We start from the raw sequence: 15,390 nt of genomic DNA, 5'->3' as shown, positions 1-15,390 counted from the left end.
CTACACTTTTCTATCTTTTTGTGCTTCTTTGAACTCAAATATTTTATAATTTTTTCCCTGGTAGTCTCAAGAAAATTTTTACATGAATATCCCCCTTAATACCAGCAAAGTGTTTTTTAAACAGGTAAATGCCCCCGTTAGTATCATTTCCATAATAATTACATTTAATACAATTTTTGTCATTCGAACTCGGGTTATAACCATACTTCCAACCTGAATCACCACATCTAGAAGAACCTGAAGAAGATATTTCCACATAACAATGCTCATTTTCATCATTTTTTGGTTCTTTTAAATTTAGAAGTTGTCTAATCTCATCCTGAATAGCTTCAGGAACCTTTTTACAAGAAGCAACATTCGCTTTAATGTCGACAAGATGTTTCTTGAATTGGTTAATACCCCCATTGGTATCCTTTTCATAGAAATTACACCTTATACAATTTTTATCGTTTGGTTTGGGTTATAACCATACTTCCAACATGGATCACTTCTTCTAGAAGTAGCAGAAATAGACATATTCAAATGACAAGGATTTTGTTCTAATTTTTGTTTTACAGAACTCACATATTGCTTAATCTCCTCTTTGATAGTAGCTTCAGGAACATTTTTACAAATGGCAATATCCCTCTTAACACCGCCAAGCTATTTCTTAAACCACTTTATGCCCCATTTCGTATCTTTTTCACAAAAATTACATTTAATGCAATTTTTGTCATTTGGATTTGGGTTATATCCATATTTTCAACCCGGATCTCCACTTTGACTGAATCCTAAAGAAGAAATCTCAAAATAAAACAAACAATCTAAAAAATAAATTTTTGCACTTACTTTGATTTCTCAAACTCCAAACTCCCACCTTTGAGATTTTTTTGGTGCTAAAATAATAAAAAACACACTCTATTGGGATTATAAAACTTCAAAACTAATTCAAATCTACTTTGGTGATGTTTGGATCTGTTTTTCATAACTTTGAGAAACACTTCGATCAAATGAAAGTCACAAAATTTAGTTTTCTTGAGGTTTCTTTCTCTCTAAAATGGGTTCTTGGGGGTTTGGGTTTAAAATGAACCTAAAAGTCATTATTCAAACCCTTTATATTTTAAAAAAAAATCAATACAAAAATAAATAAATAAAAATTTCTAGCCCTAGGCGGGGCACTGGCCCTGGGGGCCCACTTAAGCGGCCGCCTACGCCAAGGAGATGTGCCCAAGCCTTCTTGACCGCCTAGATGGCCGCCTAGGCCCTGACGGTTCGCTTTTTTGAACACTGCCCACATAGACACTATTTTGCTTCTTATAGAGTAGGAGATTTTGGTTTTAAAAAGTTAGTGAAAAATGGTTTGTCAAAGATTGTGGTTAAGGGACATGTACACTTCAAAACAGATATTGGGATGAACCTGGTGCTAAAGGACATTAGACACATATCAGATATTCATCTAAACCTCATCTTAGGAGGGTATTTAGATGACGAGGGGTACCACTCAGTGTTTGACAAGGGACATTAGAAGCTGACAAAGGGGTCTCTTGTTAGAGAAGGGACATTCGACATGGAAGATTACTACAACTCTGGCATAGGTATCTGGGCCATCTGAGTAAAAGGGATTGCAGATCTTAGAGAAGAAGCAAATCCTCCTTAATGTTGAGAACATAACTCTGACCCCATTTGACCATCGTTTGATGGACAAACAACACAGAGTCTTATTTACTTGTAAGAGCTCTAAAGATACAAAAATCTTAGATCTCGTGTATTCAGACATGTGTTCTCCTATGGATGTGAAGTCGCTTAACGACACATCATACTCCATCACCTTCATCAATGATGCTTTAAGAAAGATGTGGTTGTACTTGATGAAATCGAAAGATCAGGTGTTTGAGATCCTTCAGAATTTCCACATTAGGGTAAAAGGGAGACAAGCAAGCTATTGAATTGCATCTAATCAAACAACTGGGGTTGAGTACACCTTGAATGTTTTTAAAAGCTACTCGGTCAACCATGTCATAAGGCACGAAAAGACAATGCCATGTACACCCCCAACATAATAGTGTAATTGAGAGAATGAATGACTACATTATGGATAAACTTTAGAGCATGCTATCTGCCGCCATGTTGCCAAAGCTACATTGGAGTGACGCAGTTCTCACAACATGCTACCTATTAAATAAATTATTGTCATTTCCTAAAGATGGTGAGATCCCAAAGAGAGTTTGGACTGGAAAAGGTATCTCTTATTTACACTTGAGGGTGTTCGTGTGCAAGCCCAAGTGTTCGTGTGCAAGCCCAGGTGTTCGTGTGCAAGGCATTTGTGTATGTACCTAATGAACAAAAATCAAAATTGGATGAGAAAGCATTCCTATGCATCTTCTTAGGGTACTTAGTTAAAGAGATCAACTACAACCTATGGGATCCTAATAACAAGAAGGTGATAAGGAGTACGATTGTGGTCTTTCAAACAGATCTGACCGTTAACGACATGAACACGGGGGAGAATCATAGTTACTCCCATCATGGTGCTAGAAGATGGGGGAGAAGTGCAACAAGAGGATGGATCCCAAAAATATAACATACCAGGTCTAGGTGATATGGAGCAGTGAGAGCAGTTTGTTCGAGAAGTGCCACCTACAATTGAACTAAGAATGTCCTCTAAGGGATATACACCCTCTAAAAGACATCTTGCATCAGTGTATGCTCTATCTACTAAAGGGGGTGGACAAAAGCAACCAGGAAGCTCAGGCTGAAAAATACAAAGAGGAGAGGTTTATGCTAAGCAAAAGGAGATGAAATTTTTATATAAGAATCACATCTATAACCTTATAAAGTTGCCTAAAGGTAAGATGGTACTGCAGAACAAGTAGATATTCAAGCTAAAGACTCAATATAAGTGCTCACAACCGAGGTACAAGGCCAGGTTGGTTGTGAAAGGTTGCTGCCTGAGGAAAGGCATCAATTTTGATAAAAATATTTTCTCTTATGGTGAAAATATCATCAATTTGTGTTATGTTAAGCCTAGCTGCAAGCTTGAATCTAGAGATTGACAGCTAGATGTCAAGACTGCCTTTCCCTATGGTGATTTGGAGGAGTATGTATATATATATATATATACATATATATATATATATATATGGAAAAGATAGGATTAGCCCACTAGCTCATATGAACATATGAGCCCAACGACCCAAATTGAATCTGGGCCGATCTGACGATCACAAATATCCGATAGTGTTTGAATTTTTTTTTTTTGTACATATGCAAATAACTTGAAATTTTAGGTGTGTTTTCTTCTCATCAAAGCACACCTAATAAAAATATAAAAAAAATTATTTGTAAAAACAAATGACCAAAATGCCCCTCAAAACTTTTCACCGTATTTTGGTCATTTTATTTCATGTAAAATATTTTTTTGATATTTTTCGAAGATTCAACTATCTTTTATAAACACACGCCTAAAATTTCAAGTGATTTGGATCAGTAGATAAATAAATAAAATTCAAGCACTACCGGACATCCGTGATCGTCAAATCGGCCCAGAATCAATCTGGGACATTGGCCTCATATGTTCATATGAGCTAGTGGGCTAATCTCATCTTTTCCCATATATATATATATAAAAAGGTTCCAACCTTAAAATGTAGAATTACATATGCGCCTCAAAATCCATTGAAAAAAAATCTTTTTAATGTTGAAAAACGCTCTAATTGATTGTCTCGGCATCGAGATATAGGAATATGAGAAAAAAAAAAATAGTTTGAGCCCCAGAAATAGTGCATTTCACAACACATTCTCTAGACCATTCATTTTCAAGTTTTTGATATATTTATAGATCTACTTGATTTTAACCATTTTTGGATTTTAAAATTTTATAATTAGATTGTTTAAGGTTGCAACCTTATAGAAACTACACCATATATGGTTGCAACCTTAAACAATCCAATTAAGGCGCACCTCCAAATTTTATCATAACACGTAATTTTGGTGTAAAAAATTCTTAAGATTATCTGCAAATTCTTAGGATTCTTGTATGGAATAGTCAAAAGTGTTCAAGGTAAAAAGAAAAAAGTACATGATTTGCAAGCAGAAAATTAGCCTCTATGGGTTGAAGCAAGGCCCAAGGTAATGGTGAAAGAAACTTGCTTACTTCATGGGGAGTCTTGGGTACAAGAGAACAACCTTAAACTATTGTGTTCGTCAAGAAGTTTTCTGATGTTGACTTTATCATCCTTTTACTCTATGTTGATGGCATGCTGATTATCGGTTAGGACATCAACAAATTGACAAGTTGAAGGAACAATTGAGTAATGCCTTTGCCATGTAGGACTTAGGACCTGCTCAATAGATTTTGGTCATGAAGATCTCTAGCTATAGGAAGGCAAGGAAGCTATGGTTGTCACCAGAAATGTACATCGAGAAAGTGCTCGAAAGGTTCAATATGAATAAGGCAAAACATGTGGGTTCTTCACTTTGTTGTCACTTCAAGTTAATTGTCAATTTGAGCCCTTCAAACTAGAATAAGAAGGAAGAAATGTAGAAAGTACATTAAGCATCGGCAGTAGGATGTTCATGGTGTGCATGAGGCTAGATATTGCACATGCAGTTAGTGTAGTAACCAGATCCTTCACTAATCTGACAAGAAATATTTGGGAACAGTCAAAGTGGATTTTTAGACATCTCAAAAGAAAATTCGAAGTGTTTTTATGCTTTTGGGGGAGGTAAACTTCTACCTACACAACGTTCACACATGCAAACATGGCTGGAGATATAGACTCCAGAAAGTCAATTCACTTTTGTACGGGGAGGTGTATCATGCCAGTCCAACCTGTAGAAAGTGTATGGTTCTATCGATCAAAGCTAGAGTATATGGCAGTCACAGAAGCTTGCAAGGAGATGTTGTGGATGAAGAGGTTCTTCCAAGAGCTGGACTTGAAACTGGATAAGTATAGAGTCCACTGTGATAGTCAAAACGCTATTCACTTGAGTAAGAATGCTAGCTTCCAGTTAAGGACAAAATACATTAACATGTTGTTGGGTTATTTTTTTCACACAAATTCAGGGAGCAAACATATGAGGGGATGTGCAGCCAATGGATACGATTAATCCTAAGATTGAAAGGAAATAAAGATCAAATGGTCGTCAAGCGCATATAGGCTTAACGGGTGGAGGGACAATAAAGGACATGATTTCAGGATGCATCTACAATATACACTTCAAATATCATACACATGGTGCAATATAATCAGGATTTACCATCAAGGGCCCTAATATGCCTTGAAATCCTTGACAACTGGTTACCCTATACCTTAATGACCAAACCCACTCCAAGACTGTCGAAATATCTCAATATGAGACTAAACTCTGGCAAAGATAGCTTGTCCAAGGAAGGATTGAAATGCGATTCAATTGGTTCCGTATAGAAGAGGCGAATCAGGGCACGTCACAAGAGCCAGGCAAGTTTGTGCTACCAAAATTTATTGCTTCACCTCCTAGAATAGGGAGCTATTCCGAGCTCTGAGAGCAAAGCTCACGGGGCAAGGAAGGCCCAATTAGGAGAAAGTGTACTTTGCATGCTTTCTTGCTACCTATGTTATTCCAGGACGGAGCCAGCCATCGGCAATATAGCCATAACGTGTCTGGACACCATTTGATAAGATCTCTTGATCCACCATCGGTCAAGACATGCCTTACCCTGTGGACGCACTCTGGATACGTGGGAAACTTGGAACATTTGGAAAAATTATATTTTCTTATCAAGATTTCAGCCTTATAGGAGATGACTTGATCCCTTTTCTACTCCCTCTGGCAGTCAAGACCCATATATGATCTCTCACAGATAAGATGACCTACTGTCACTAAAATTGAGATTTCTCCTGAGGGCTCCTCATATGAAAGCAGTTGGGGATGGAATAGAGGTTATAAAATTGTTCCAGATCTTAAATGACAAACCCTCATATCTCCCAAAATAAATGGAATTTTGCTACCAAATTTGATGGGATTGTTCTCATGACATTCTCTACCACATATTCAAGTCCCATTCTCAACATGTTTTTGTGATTAACACGGTTTGACCCACAATGGACTGATTTGCTGCCCAAACCTGCAATGGAAAAGCCTCAACTTTGAAGAGGCATATCTCTCTCAATATTGAGATGAAATTTGAAGCACTGGATTTCTCCTTGAGTCCTATATCTACCTACCAATTTTCAAGGTCAAAGGATTCCCTACCAAGAAGTGACATCCGTTGAAGTGGAACATGTTCGAACAGGCTAACAGTCTTAACCTACAAATTGGGTGGAATAACCAACTCCCTAAATTTTGTCCTAGCAAGGCCTGTTAACAACATGTTTATTTTGACTTTAGCTTCAAAATAATTAAAGTTTATATATTAGAGCACTTTGCGAAAGATTTGAAATAAAATAGGATTCAAGCCGATACTATGTAATAATCACATGTGAGGGGAGGGTCCAACTACTTGATCTTGTGGATAATCTCTATTGTATTCACCCTTATCAATTTAAACTCTTTATAAAAATAGTATCTATCACGCAATGGAGGGGAAATGAGCCTGTAGAGGCTTGCATGTATATAACAAAAAAAAAAAGGTAGAGAGAGCGACTTCCCATACATATAACATTTTCCTACACGTTTAGAGAATGAAACTCCCAATAAAGTGACTTTCTCTGCAATGTGTGGACATAGAGAAAGAAAATACTTAACAACCATTCTCGCTCAAAGTCTAGATTCAGGAAGGAGCAGAGGGATAAGTGGCATCCCTGCAAATAGACAGATATAAGGGCATATGCATCCCTTGGTCCTGATACTTTCCTATTTCTTTTGTATTTTTTTTTTCTTTAAGTTTGTATATGCCTTGAGGCTTCGAATAAAAGGCATATGAACATGTATATCAATTTGAAGTAAATTGTAACAAGGGTTGAAAGTCCTAGAGCTCCTACCCAACCTATATAAAATAACTCTTGCATTTCCATTATATGAAATTTATTCTATGAGATGCATATTTCTCTAGTTGTTTCTTGTCATATTGGAGTCATGATCATATGAATTTCACCTACATAGTTTTCGAGAAATACATGCGTTACCATTGGATTCAAGATGTCTTAGAGAAGAAGTTGTTGCAGTTAGAGAAGATCCATACCAATAAGAATATGTAGGATATTGATGACAAAGACCTTGGCTCAAGACAAGCAGAAGTTGTGCAGAAGCATGGCTGGTATAAGGTGCATTTCAGCACCATGCTAATCTGTAAAGGAATAACCTCCCTCATGGGACAGGGGAGGTTAATTGTTAGGAGAGTCATGTCCCATGCCAAAAGGACCTCCACGATATTACCTCATTGTGGATGGGCAGTTTTAGGATTCTACCAATTGCTTGCAAGGCAAGTCATTTGAAGGTCTTTAAAAAGGCCCATATGATGGTTTAGGGTTTCTTTTAAGTAGTTCTTCTTTAAGCCTCTTGGAGAGAGAAATAGCCAAGGCAACAAAAGCTTCTAAAAGAAGTTTGAGAGACTTGTACCCTAATAAAAAGCTTGCCTCTTGGAAGAAGGTTCTATTCCATTATTTTTAGCCATCTCTTTCTCCCGTAGATATAGCCTAAAAGGCGAATCATGTAAATCTTGTATCCAGTCTTTTAATTATTTATTTATTTACTTTATTGCAGGTTTTTCCCACTCACACACACACACACACAAAGTACTTGGTTTTTTTATCCCATAAGAATGTGGGTAAGGTCAATATCACCAAAAAGGGTAGGGTTATTTTGGTAAATTTTGAGTAAGTCGTCTTTTTTATATTCTCAAGGCACCTAGGTCAATTTCAAGTCCATCAAATTTATAAAAATATAACAATCAAGCAACACCAATACATGTATGGCATCAAATCAAGACAGATTGAATCCAGGCCATCTAGCCAATAGTATTCTACAAGGAGGGCGGCCTATATTATATTTTTCCTTAAAGGTGAGGCACTCGATTGTTTACCTTCATGTATACATCGATATCAGGATCTGGTTTTATGTTTGCATCCTTCTCTCTTCTGGACAACTCTACCAACATATCTGCAAAATTTTGAAATAAGCTTTCCAATTTGTTATATCTATTTTTTTCTCTTTGTTAAATTTTTAGAAAAATTGTTATTTGTAAGAAAAGTATGCAATAAGACTAATTGTCTTTAGTAAAAGAAGGTTAAAAGTACTTTTAGCCGTTAGATGTGAAATTGGGTGGTTGAAAGTTTGTTATTAAGCTTTTCCAAAAATTTAAGGGTGTAGTTTGCATAAGGTTGCAACATTAAACAATCAAATTAAGGTGCATCTCCAAACTTTGTCATGAGTTGCAATTTTGGTGTTGAAAATTTTTAGGATGGTGTGTGAATCTATTTTTATCTCTAATTATAAACTTTTGAACTCCATAAATGGGTCAAATCAAGCAAACCTATAAACACATGAAAATCTTGAAAATTCGGTCCAGATAATGTATTGCAAGATATTATTTTTAGGACCTGAAATCTCTTTTTGTCCATATCTATACATCTCAATGTCGAGATGGTCAATTAGATATTTTTCCAACATCAAAACAACCTTTCTTGGAAGATTTTAGGGGTGGACCTTAATTCTTGGACTTGTGAAATATCCCCTAATATAACATCCAATAACTAGAAGCAATTGTTCAAAAAATTGACTTGCCCAAGGTACTCAGACCCTAGCCGAGGCGAGTCACTCGGTTGAGTCCGAGTAACTCAGCTGACTTCATATCATACTAAAAAAAAATGGGAATAATAAATGTATATAAGGTTTATATATAATAAAATACCTAGACTTAACAATAGTATGCAAGTAGCTTCCCGGTAAATTACAGCAGCGCCTTTTTACAAGCGGTCGAGGCCTCAAATCCTGCCCCTTGCACTACTTGAGTCCATTGCTTTAAGACATCGATTTTTTTATTACATTGTTTTTTTTTAACTAAATAAAAGACGTCGTTTTTTTTAATAAAAAGAAGGAGATGAGGTTTTGAACTGCAGATATGAGGTAGCATCAATGTATGTAGTAGCCAACAAGCCACTTAAGCGCATGATGCATAAGATTGCGAATAAGAATATATAAACAAAATCACGACATGATAATCGACTTTACCCATAAGACGAGGCCGAGTAACTCGGTCGAGTCCGAGTCACCTCGGTCAAGTCCAAAAACGTTAACTAGAAGTGATTGTGACCTTCTTGTACCATAAATAAATAGTAGGATTTTACTCACCATAGTTAGCTCCAATACCCTGGCATCTTGCTGAGAAAGCTAAAGTTTCTCTTACTGTCATCTCCCCTATATGGAGATCATGCTGGCTGATATAAGCTGAGGTCCTTTGAGGAACAAACTCATTCATCTGATAACCATTATAAGTAATTCTACCAGAGACCTGATTTTTAATACACAGAAAAACCATTTCAAATAATGGCTCCAAAAGTGCAATGAAATAGACGAGATTATAATTAAAAACAAAGTTGTCATCAAATTGGAAACCTCAAGATCTGACTCAAGTTTTCCTGCCAAAGCCAACAGTAGAGTTGTCTTCCCAGAACTTGGAGGGCCTAAAAGTAGTGTCATCCTGCAAAAAAGTCATAGAAACATTCATTCTTAAATCCAAATGTGTGTGTGTGTGTGTGTGAGAGAGAGAGTGCGAGAGAGAGAGAGATTTTGAAAGTTCGAAATGTCTCACCTGCCCGGTTTTATTATACCACTCACATCATGAACTATAGATAGTGGCTTCCTTTTAGTTGGAAGAATATGCAATGAGTTCAGAAATCCCTATATTCATAATTAGAATCAGAAAAATGTGTATTTTTCATCTATGAATTCTTATTCAACAGAGAGTAATGAATTACCCAGTCTAATCCTCTTAAGATTTTTACATAATTTACCTCAATCACATTGAGAGTAAAATTGAGTATTGTAGGAAGGCCTCTTTGGCCTACAAAAACTTTGGCATCAATACTCAAATGCTCGAACCGAACTTCAATGGTTGGTATATCAATTCCCACTCTGCAAAAAGAAGTTCACCAGGAAAAGCTCAATTCGACATGAAAGGAAGAGACAGAAAAAGAAAACCAATATGGGATTCTTATTAGAATTTGAGAGGGATGAAATTGCAAAGTAGAGAAAAAGGTATGCCATTTTTTTTGGGTATTTCATAGAACAGGTGCAACATCATGATGATCTCTGCCCACATTAGAGATGGTTTCTAGGCAATATTACACCAAACGAAGTAGTGTTTCAAAACTCAGTGAGCTCAACTCGGAACTAGGCAAGTCACTTAGATCCAGTGTAAGAAAACACTGCCCAGGAATGACCAGGCCTGGGTAACTCGGAATAGACCCGGGTACCCGGACCTAAGGCTGGGCTAAAAAGGGTTACTTTTTTTTTAAGAAAATCTCAAAAAATCCCCAAAAATATGAAAAATATGTTTGAAGTATAATAAAACAAATTACATCCAGATGACATTAAAAAAATAATAATAAAATGGATTTTGAAAAATCAATTTGTGTCCAAGAGTATTTAGAAATAATCTTAAAAAAACAGAAAAAATCTTAAAAGCATTTATGGTCAAAATATTTTTCGATCTTTTTTCAAAACAACGAAAAATGTTAAAAAAAACTAATTACAAATAAATTTCTTTTTTGGAAATTTTTTTTTTAATTCCTTACTTGACCATCCTTACTTGACCACCCTAACTGGCCAAAACCGACCACAGCCAGTGGCCGGTTCTTGGTAACCAGGTCGGGTCCGGGTTAACCCGGATGGTGTTGCACTTGGACCCACCCAACACCAACCTTGGGAACAAGCCAAAGACTGGCTGGCTTCTAGAATTTTATTTATTTGAAGAGTTGGCCAAGTAAGCTATCGAGAGAGAAAATGTAGATACGAGAGAGAGAGAGGAAGATTGTGAGTTTTAATATTTAGAGATATGATAGGTCGACAATCAGATTTTTTCACCATTAATATTTCACAACTCCAACCCTAAGAATGACATTTAAAGCACGCTCAGGCAACGATGCCTAACCGAAGTTTAGAGAGAGGAAATGAAACCATGAGATTGAGAGAATTAGGGTGACCGCATTTTTTACAATATGCAGCCCCAATGTATAAATAAAGCATCCGTCTTAAAAGATGGATGCAAATAGGTGATCCACTTAAAAATAATTGAAACTAAGGGAGGGATGACGTATCTTTAAAATTTAAGTCCAAAAATCCATCTCAAAAATAGACTTTTAAGAGTTGACTCAATTCTACATAGACTCATAGTATTTTTAAAATTTAAGTCCAAAAATCCATCTCAAAAATAGATTTTTAAGAGGTGACTCATTTCTACATGGACTCATAGAGACCGAGTCCTCTTAAGAATTCCCAACTGTTAAGGAAGAAATGTAAAATGCTCATTTTTAAAATATAAAATGTGTCTCGAATAATATGAAATGCACCTCAAGGGCTTTTTCACCCTGTCATGCACACAAAAAGCATGCTCACTCCCTTGTGTATTCAAGGGAAATAGAAGTAACTCATGCACTTTCTCTCCTCGCAAAAACGGTTGAATTATACAATGCCCACTACTTAAAATAAGGCAAAAATAAAAAAATACTTTTGAAAATATTAGTACAAGGTACATATTATGCTATAGTCATAGTGGATATGGTTTGTATAGAGCCAAGGCTCTAAACAATCAAATTAGAGCTCACCTTTGAATAGTGTCAAAAAATGTGGTTTCAATACTAGAAATCTATGTGATACCTTTAAAACATATTTTTAGTTTTTATTTATATAATTTAAAGCTTCAAAAATAGTGTAGATTTATGAAAACTTGATAATCTTAAAAATTGACGGTCCAAAAATACGTTACAAGATGGACTATTTCTAAAACTTGAAATCTATTTTTTTTCTGGTGTCCATACAACAATACGGTACATATGGACTATTTCCAAAACTTGAAATCCATTTTTTTCTCATGTCCATACATCTTGATTTTGAAATCCATTTTTTTCTTATGTCCATACATCTTGATGTTGAAATCCATTTTTTTCTCATGTTCATACATCTTGATGTTGAGATGAAGACATTTGGACATCAAAGCAACCTCTTTTAGTGAAATTTTAGAGCAGTTGTTCGTTTGAGCCTCAGCTGCATATAAGTTTTTTCCACAGTTATTTATTTTAAAATAAAACTATTTTTGCATAACTATTTTCTTATGCAGAACAGTAGCTCTTACTGATGCACAAAATTTATTAGCATGCAAATATATATATACAGAGAGATAGAGAGAGAGTTAATGTAGGTGGTCTTACTGGTCTATACGGTTCTTGAGCTTACGAAGGAAGTTCTCATTGTCCTTCTCTGCAACTCTAATCAGCCTCTCAATCAGTTTCTTCTTTTCCTGTAACCCGAGGCTCTCGATCTCGATTTCTCTTCTCTCACCCTTCGAGGAGGTGAGAATCCCTTTTCGAATCCTATCATGCGTAGGTAATCTTTCGAGTGCAGCCCACCTTAATGCTTCTTCATCGTCTTCTCCATTAGAAGACCTTGAGAACAAGCTTATGCTCCCTACTCTGAAAAGATCAGCATTATCCATCAGAACCACCAACCAAATTCACTAGAATTTTCTATTTCCTCTTGTCTCTCTCACTAAATCTTGCAATGGGATTTATTCAGAAAATCCGATCTTTTTAATTGATAACACTCGGAACTTCTGTCTCTTCAAGTTGCAGCCCTTGGACGATGAATTCCCAGACATGGGTTCAGCTAAAATCCATGGAAAATTGGATTCTTATGGTTATTTCAAGCTCCCAGCTTCTGTCACAGCACTAAAAAAAACACCAAAAACTTCTCTCTCTCTCTCTCTCTCTCTCTCTCTCTCTCTCTCTCTCTGTAACATATGATCACCTCAAAAACACGAGAAAAAAAAGTGTGCTTTCCTGATTATATAGTCTCCACCATCCATGACTCCAAAACCCAAAAACTCCCAAAAAAATCACTCTTTTTATTGTTTCTCACGCTAAATTATGAACTTGTTCACCAAGTTCGCTCTGAAAGAGAGACACAAGAAATGCGGGACTGTCGAATCGGTTCCTATTTCAAAGGCCGATGACAGATCTGGTGTACAAGGCAAATACCGCGGCCACCAGATAGATAGAGAGAGAGAGAGAGAGAGAGGTCTCAGGCAAATGAAGAGAGAATCATGTCATGTGTGGAGGAGGAAAGCCGTAGGGGTATAAAGAGCAAGTTAGAGAGAGAGAGAGAGAGAGAGAAAAGGAAGCATTTGGATGGATGGGGTGAGCCTGGTTAGAGAGAGATTTTAAGACAGATGCTTCCGGCCACCACGCCAACTGTGTGTGAGGTCGGTGGCTGATTTGCATGTTCTTTTCTTGGTAAACCAAATATTTAAAGATCAGAAAGATGATGATGAACCTTCCATATTTATGACTGCATGCGATTCTCTACCTTCTACGTCCAGAATATCACGGCCATCATATATTTCATATGCGCATGCATTTGCTTTCACTCCCCCCCTCTCTCTCTCTCTCTCTACCGTGCTCTCTATACACATGTTTGTTGTCTCTCGACATTTGTAAGGCGCTATGTAACCTCTCAACACATGTAAGGAGGAATGGAATCCCCAGTCAACGTCTTCTACATTTTGATTCCCTCGCACCATCTCACTCATCTCTTCAAAAAAAAATTATTCCAAAAAAATGGCCCTGCCATATATAAGGCTGCAACCTTATAATGTAAAGCTGCATATGCACTTCTTCAAAAATCTAACGAAAAATGTTGTTTTAATGTTGAAAAACCATTTGATTGATCATCTCGACGTAGAGATGTATATGACTATGAAAAATAAAAAATTTTGAGTTCCAGAAATAGTGCATCTTACAACATATTATCTATACCGTCCATTTTCAAGATTTTCATATCTTTATAGATGTACTTGATTTTAACTATTTTTTAAATTTAAAATTTTATAATTAGATATAAAAATAGATTTTGAGATAATCCTAAAAATATTTTACATCAAAATTATATATCATGATAAAATTTGAAGCTGCACCTTACCTCTACAACTACGGATGCATCCTTATGCCAACTACACCCATATATATATACCTCTCAAAATACAAAGGTTCAAGTTATAAGAGGATGTGATGGGTGTATTTATCAAAATAATCATTATTTTTTTATTAAAAAATTATTTAAATAGGGAACTTTACCATTAAGCAAAAGCAAATTTGAAATTTTCACAAACGTACAGTGGCATTTTGAAAGTTAGTGTTTTGAAACTTTATTTATAGAGTGGCCTTATCATTTAATTAAAATTTCAATTTTACCCCTTATAGAGAATAAAAATACCCTTTGTCTAGTAGTAATATTTAGCGCTACAAAAATAACTTTTTTAAAAAAATAGACAAAAAAATTATTAAATCAACCTTTCACAACTCTCTCTATCTTGAACCTTTGTAATGTGAAGGATTGTCAAGTTTAGAATATCCCATATATATATGGGAAAAGTTTATATAGAGCCGAGGATTTAAACAATCAGATTTGAGCCTACCTCAAAAATTTTAATAAATGAGATTGTTTTGATGCCCAAATATCCTCAAATTGATCATCTCAATTTGATCACTATTCATTTTCGCCTGTAGGCTTTTTGTAGTATCTTCCATATATATAGAAGAAAAGATCTTGTCAACCCATGGGCTGACTACAACAATAAACGCCCACTTCCCAAATTGAATCTGGGTCGATCTAACAGTCATGATCTTCTTTTGTATTTGATTTTTTATTTTTTTTAAAAAAATTTAAATCTGGGTCATAGGCGTTTACTGTAGCAGTCAACCCGTGGGCATATGGAATCCACTTCTTATATATATATATATATATATATATATATATATATAAGGAGTAGATGCTGTCAACCCACGGGCTAACTGCTATAGTGTCAGATAATGACCCAGATTGAAGCTGAGCCGGTTTGACAGGCACGACCTTATTTTGTATTTAAATTTTTATTGTTTTTGTACAAATTCAAATCACTTGAAAATTTAAGCGTACATTCTTAAAAATTTTAGAGAGATAAACTACTTAAAAATGTTTAGAAACAGAAACTATATCAAAATTATTGAAGAGGGAAACTATCTCAAGTTTTAAGTTTTAAAGAGAGTATCTTAAAATTTTAGAAAGATAAACTATATTAAATTTTAGAGATAGTAAAGCACCTAAAAATTTTAAAGAGAAATTATCTCAAAATTTTTAGATAGACAATTTCAAATTTTAAATTTTGGATAGAAAGTATATTAAAGTTTAGAGAGACAAATCGTATCAAATTTTAGAGAGAGAAACTATCCCAAAATTTTT

The 15,390-nt window shown here is 35.5% G+C and overlaps 1 protein-coding gene across 2 annotated transcripts in view; it reads right to left on the bottom strand.

The window, feature by feature from the left end:
- Positions 1-13,307, bottom strand: part of LOC18425021 (pleiotropic drug resistance protein TUR2) — a 28,465-nt gene extending 15,158 nt beyond the window's left edge. Inside the window, exons 1-6 of one of the 2 annotated variants that reach the window (XM_088867893.1) lie at positions 12,327-13,307; positions 9,912-10,032; positions 9,710-9,798; positions 9,514-9,598; positions 9,250-9,409; positions 7,982-8,058 (exon numbers count right to left, since the gene is read on the bottom strand). In XM_088867893.1, coding sequence (XP_088724019.1) covers positions 7,982-8,058; positions 9,250-9,409; positions 9,514-9,598; positions 9,710-9,798; positions 9,912-10,032; positions 12,327-12,610 — 816 coding nt within the window. In that variant the 5' untranslated portion in view covers positions 12,611-13,307. The remainder of the gene's footprint in view (positions 1-7,981; positions 8,059-9,249; positions 9,410-9,513; positions 9,599-9,709; positions 9,799-9,911; positions 10,033-12,326) is intronic. The other variant, XM_020661846.2, reaches the window with a different exon arrangement.
- Positions 13,308-15,390: the final 2,083 nt, after the last annotated feature.

This window comes from Amborella trichopoda, chromosome 5 (genome assembly GCF_054954075.1).
Source record: "Amborella trichopoda isolate Santa Cruz 75 chromosome 5, AtrichopodaSantaCruz75HAP2 v2.0, whole genome shotgun sequence".
Lineage (NCBI taxonomy): Eukaryota > Viridiplantae > Streptophyta > Magnoliopsida > Amborellales > Amborellaceae > Amborella > Amborella trichopoda.
The sequence above is the reverse complement of the archived record's forward strand: the minus strand, read 5'-3'. Positions and strand labels throughout refer to the sequence as shown.